A 6,115-nucleotide genomic window follows, 5' to 3' on the forward strand; every position below is an offset into this window, starting at 1 on the left:
TCTCCCCTTTAGCCGGGGGTGATGAGCCCCCCCCCCCCCCGCCATCCAGCTGCATGGCTTGGCTGATAGATGCAAGCAGGACACAGGGCTATGGAAGAGAGGCCTTGCTGCCTCAGCTCTGTGACAACCTGGGGGTGGGGTGCGGTGGGGTCGGCCCCACACTTGCCCAGAGTAGATGAATGCAGGCGAAGGCTAGCCTGCCCACCCTGCAAGTGGGAGTTAAAGGGAAAGCCACAAAGACACCTGGGGTGCTGGGGGTCTGCAACCTAACTTGAGTTGGGAGGGGATTTGGTACAGAAGTTTGATAGATCAAACTAACCTAAACCAATTAAATCTGATACTACATTCATCCAGGTCTATTTTAGACTAGGTTCTGCCATTTTTAAGCTGGTCTATGCACACTGAACTTCTGTTCTGTTACAGGGTTCAACCAGTTTCTAATCTCTTATACCAGTTTATATGTAATGTTTGTACCTAGCCATAGTCTCTCCCATGTTAGGCATGCTAACTCACCTGAGTAGAGGGCTCCACAAAATTATATAAATATGCCATGTAACCCCCTCTGCTCATATGTTTGCAGGACTAGTACCTCTTTCTGAATTGGCTGTATCTAGTCAATCACTAATTTCCATCCCCTCAAAGATTTTTGAACTGATGTAAAACCAATCTAGTCTCACTCCTACCCATTCCTGTACTTCCACAGGTATGGCCCTCTAGCTGTTCAGAACTGGTAACTGGTCCTTTGGGGACCATTTTCATCTTAAATTAAAGCAAACCTCAACCTACTCTCTTCTGTGTAAGGGCCAGAAGAATAAGGGAGCCAAATCTGATTTCTCGACAACAGCCCACACTGTTCTGCTGTGTTGAGCAGATCTCAACCCCAACAGAAAATCCAGTCCACTCTGTCTGCAGAGACACTATGCATCCTATACACCTACTAGGAAAAGTAAAAAAAAAGTCAAGTTCATAGAGCAAAGTTTTTATTATAGTATTAAATATAAAGGTAATAGAAGAATATAGGGGGGAGTCAGGGGAATAAATAGGACAATACAAATTATGGCTCTGCAAATTCTGTTTATCGTTACTAGGAAGTGGTATTTATGCACCAGATGGACCCAGAGCATTTCATTACAATATGGAAACAGACGATGGTCACCTCCTAGTTGCAGAATTGGATTCACATCCTTGTCTCTCTGCCACCCCCCCTGCTACTGTCAGTTGGAGCTCATATGCCACAAGCATCAAACAATTCTCCTGTGATGAACATGACTTTCAAGGATTCATTTTCTTTGATCTCTTCACCTTCACTGAGCTCACCACACCTGAAGGAAATAGCACAGTTTGCCAAAAAGACCTCTGCTGCCATTTGAGCTACAGAATGGCAGAGAAACGAGAAGATGAGATATACGTGCTAGGTGCTTTTGATGGGCTTCATGTGATTGAAGGAAAATACTATTTGCAGGTAATACTTCTTTCTTGGGGACTGTGGAATATCTTATTAGTTTTAGGAAGCATCCTTAGAGAAAGTTGTTTTTAGTAGCTTGGTAAGAGGCAAAATGGACATTGGTGTTGACTTACATTTTCCTCCCCAACTCTGTTTGGGAGTGGTGAGTTGCTGCTGAAATTTCTGATGAATTGACTTCCCCCTCATGACAAAAAAATAATTTTGAAACAGCCTTGAGTACAAATGCAGAGTTTGTATGAGAGAAGAGTTTGGTCTTTTCTAGACAAAAATTCAGTAGAACCTGGATTTATCATCTAGAAATCATCTTCTTAGTTCATAAGTGTTTGCTGAGTTAGGAATGAGCCACTCAGATCCTTCTCTGATGACCTGGAGTGCTGGTGTACTCCTATGCAGCTGACTGGAGAAATACTGCTCTTTCAAATAAAATCCACAGCAAGCAACTGGAGCATCAACTAGAGCATCATTATCAATTAACTCTTCTATATATTAATAAAAGGGCCTGTGTGTTTGTGTCAGTGCCATAGCTCCAAGACCATGATACCCAGAGACCTGAAACTTTGCATGCATACTAAGGGGACCCTGGGAGCATGCACCTGGGTGCTATTTTTTTATTTGGCTCAAAAACATTTCACCGATTTTTTTTTTTTTAATCTATACTGCATAACCCCCTGTGGCAGGTCAGCCCCAGGAAGCAGAATAAATTTGCATGTGCAAACCATTCTTTAGCAACGCTCAAAGATCCTGGCCAAGGTCAACTGGTACAGCTGGAGAAGTCTCCGCATTTAGGAGTATTCCCCTAAGGGCTGTGGTTGGGACTGGTCAACAGGACCTAGAAGCACCTGCAGGAGGAGTGAGGGCTTAAGGAAGGTGCAGAGAGAAAACCATACTGGGTCTTCTCAGGGACTGATTAGGGGGTTGTGAGAGGCATTCCCTATAAGGCAATCTACAAGAAGCAAAACTTGCCAAAAATTGACTTGCAAAAGCTGCAGCCAGAGCAGCTGAGACTCAAGAGCAGCAAATTGCAAGACAAGAAACAAACAGAGCAGCAATGGCTGCAGCCAGAAACTGGTCCTGGAGGGAAAAAGAAAACTATGCATTCTTCTATAATCCAGCCTTAGGTTATGCTTCTGATCCATTAGTTGCAATTGGCTCAATGGCGACTTCTTGCAGCTAGTGCCTTGCAATGAGATGGAAAGGAGAAGCTCCAGGGATATGCTGCAACAGCGGCAAGGTTCAATTGCCCCAAATGAATGATCATCCCAAGCTCCTTTATACATTGTTGACAGGCAGCACTCCAGATGCATGTAATTTCCAAAGCAATATTAGAAAATACAACTCATGCTTCCAAATGACATCTTTTGGCACCACAAAAGACATCAGAGAACCTGGCTACAAGCCCACATTTAAAGTGCAGGGTCAGGTTTATAATAGGATTGGCAGTCTGATGCAACTCCCAAATGAAGAGCCCAAATTCCTGCGGATCTACTTCATGGGTGACAATACAAAGCAGGCTGAACAGCATTATAACAATGTCATTCAAACCAACCTGCACGTGGTGCTGCAGTTGCAAGACATGCTCCACAGTTAAAACAACTATGTTTACAGTTTCAAGTGTGCCATGGAGAAGATGACTCCAGAGTACAATGTTGTCATTCAAGCAGACAAAACTCCAGCTGGTGAGCATGAGCAGCACTTCAGTGCACCCACAACATCAGAAGTGGCTGTCATTCTGCTTGGTGAACAACATGGCAATTGTGACATTGTGTTGCAACTCAGGAACAACTCCCTCCAGAGAATTGCTGAGACACACCAATCATATGATGCACTTCAGTATCCACTAATTTTCTGGCAGGGTGATGATGGCTACCATTTTGAACTGCAACAAACCCAGCAACGGGGCTGCCAACTCAAAAGAAGATTTCTGCCATGGACTTTTATGCCTACAGGATGATGCTGTGAGCTAGAAGTTTCAATCATATCTTGCAATGCAAAGATCTCTTCCACCAATTTGCTGTGGACACGTATGCCAAAAATGAAGCAGAAAGGTTAAGATTCATTCAAATGAACCAAAAGAAACTCAGAGTTGAAAACTGTGTTTACTTCAGGGATGCCATGAACAATGATGGAGATGCTGCCAACGTTGGCCAATTGGTTATCTTGCCTTCCAGTTTCACAGGTGGGCCTCGCTACATGCATGAGCTTGCTCAGGATGCTATGACATACATGCAAAACTATGGCCACGCTGATCTCTTCATTACCTTCACCTCCAACCCAGCTTGGGCAGAAGTGGCTAATGAACTGATGCTAGGCCAAAAACCACAGGATTGGCATGATTTGCTGGCAAGAGTATTCCAACAAACAGTGAAGGCATTAAAGAATCTCATCAACAAGGGAGATTTTTGGAGCCATTCAGTGCTACATGTACACAATTGAGTGGCAAAAGCTTTGCCTGCCACATACTCACATTCTGCTGTGGCTTCAGGGTGAACTTCATGTCCACAGAGTGGATGACATCAGTGATGAAATTCCAAATCCAGAAATTGATCCACTTTTGTTCAGCTTTGTCAGAACACAGATGGTGCATGGTCCCTGTGGAAGCATCAATCCAAACTCACTGTGCATAAAAGATAATAAATGTACAAGTAGGTTCTCACGTGATCTTCTGACAGAGACACAGACTGGACAAGATGGATACCCACTGTATCATTGGAGAAAACCAGAAGGTGGTGGATTCACAACAACCATCAAAGTTCATAGTTCTGAGGTTCAAGTTGACAGCAGATGGATTTTTCCATACTGTCCACTCCTGTCATGACTCTTCAATACCCACATCAATGCTGAGTACTGCCACTCTGTGAAATTGATCAAATATGTCTGCAAGTATGTCAAAAAAGGATCTGACATGGTTGTGTTTGGCCTCATAAGGGATGAGACTGTGCATGATGAGGTTTGGCAATATGAATTGGGGAGATACATCAGCACCAATGAAGCCATCTGAAGGATCCAATTCGTGAGTGACACCCCACAGTGCTTCATCTCAGAGTCCACCTTGAGAACGGCCAAAGAGTGTACCTCACTGAGGAAAATACACATGATCACACCCGAGTTCCACAAGACACAACTCTCACTGATTTCTTCAATCTCTGCAGAGATGATGAATTTGCTCAGACACTGTTGTATCATCAGTGTACCCACTGGGCCTCGAACATCCGGTCTCATGCGGCCTTGGTCTGGGCAGCCGGTAGAGGCCGTCCTGCGGTCTCCTGTAGGCCCATGGCCTGTTGTCTATCCCCTGAGTGGCTTCCCCCAATCTCTCCTGCCACGACTTTGAATGTTATACCAGTGGGTTCATTTGCAGCGGGGAGACCGCCCGATGGTAGTCTGTGAGGCTCCACCTCCCCTACAACCCAACCTTACGTCAACCTCTGCCAGGTCATCAGATCTTCTGGGCTGTACCACCGATGATGTTGTGTTTTGTGAGCTCGACGATCTCCGTAGCCCTATTAAGCCTTTAACACTTCCTCCTTGGATAACTCAATCACTTAGCTCTTTGGTTTCAGAAGGGCCTTCGCCTGCCCTAAAGCAGTCTCAGACCCAGGACTCTAAATTTAACCAACAATCAAACAAAAAAGGAAAAGAAAGATGGTGCAGAGTTGTCTGCCTGCATCGTCTCGCCCTACCTCTCAATGCTTCCAAAAGAGGGAAAACGAAAGGAACTAAAACAAACTATAAGTTGGGAAGGACCCATCTGGTTTCCTCCTCAGCCCTACTGCTAGCATAACGGGTCACCCCTAGGATCCCATTGGGGGCTGACCCGTCATCTGGCCAGGGTTGACCGCAGCCCCTTGTCCCGAGTCGTTTCTCCCCTCACCCCGCCGAGCGCGGTATGCGGTGCTGCTCTCCTCAGATACTGTTGGAGGCGTTCTGCTTCTGACCTCCTGCAGTACCTTCTCAAGTGGCTGGCCGCCTCCTATACTGTGTGCTGCTGCCCAGCCTCCTGCAGCCTCTTTTGCTGCTCATGGCTGTTACTGCCAGGAGGGAGAGCCTCCTCTGGCTCTCTCGTCCCCCTGACACTCCAACCTTTGCCAGTGCAGAGAGCCTCCTCTGGCTCCTCTGCCTTCTCACCACACTGATTTCCGTTGGCACAGAGAGCCCCTGCCAGCTCTCTCTTCCCTGGAGTATCCCTCATGGCACCTGGCTTGAGAGTCTTCTCCAACTCTCTTCCTCTCCTTAGTGTATTCCGGGCAGCATCTGGTGTCAGAGACTTCCCCTTCTCTGCTCCACTCTTTCTGCCAGCTTCCCTGGTGGTTTTCTTTATTCCCGCTGGCCAGTGATTACCAATGATGTCACCCACCGGTTTCAGCTGGATAAAGGCACGGCTTATGACCCGCGCAGATTTCCTTTCTCCCTCCAGCTGCGTCATGGGTCCTGTTGCTGCCGGTAAGTAATCTCTTTGCATTATTTTTATATCTTTTCCCTTTTTACTGTGTGCTCCCCGCCCCAGGGGGTCGCCGCTTATTGTTTGGGGTTCTTTTCCCCATTCTTCCCCAGGACAATCAGGTACCCAGGTACAACACATGGAATGTTGGCACCAAGACGTGGACCTGTCACAAATCAGGACAAAATATGCCAGACCAGCCAGACTTCAAA

The 6,115-nt window shown here is 46.3% G+C and overlaps 1 protein-coding gene across 1 annotated transcript in view; it reads left to right on the plus strand.

Annotated features, from left to right (window-relative positions):
* The window catches only part of LOC109299761 (pantetheinase-like), a 21,853-nt gene that overhangs the window by 8,060 nt on the left and 7,678 nt on the right, over positions 1 to 6,115 (plus strand). The window contains exon 5 of the mRNA XM_019520259.1: positions 1,089 to 1,462. Coding sequence (XP_019375804.1) covers positions 1,089 to 1,462 — 374 coding nt within the window. The remainder of the gene's footprint in view (positions 1 to 1,088; positions 1,463 to 6,115) is intronic.

The sequence above is a fragment of the Gavialis gangeticus genome, unplaced genomic scaffold (assembly GCF_001723915.1).
Source record: "Gavialis gangeticus isolate Ggan-Ray unplaced genomic scaffold, GavGan_comp1, whole genome shotgun sequence".
In the NCBI taxonomy this organism is placed as follows: domain Eukaryota; kingdom Metazoa; phylum Chordata; order Crocodylia; family Gavialidae; genus Gavialis; species Gavialis gangeticus.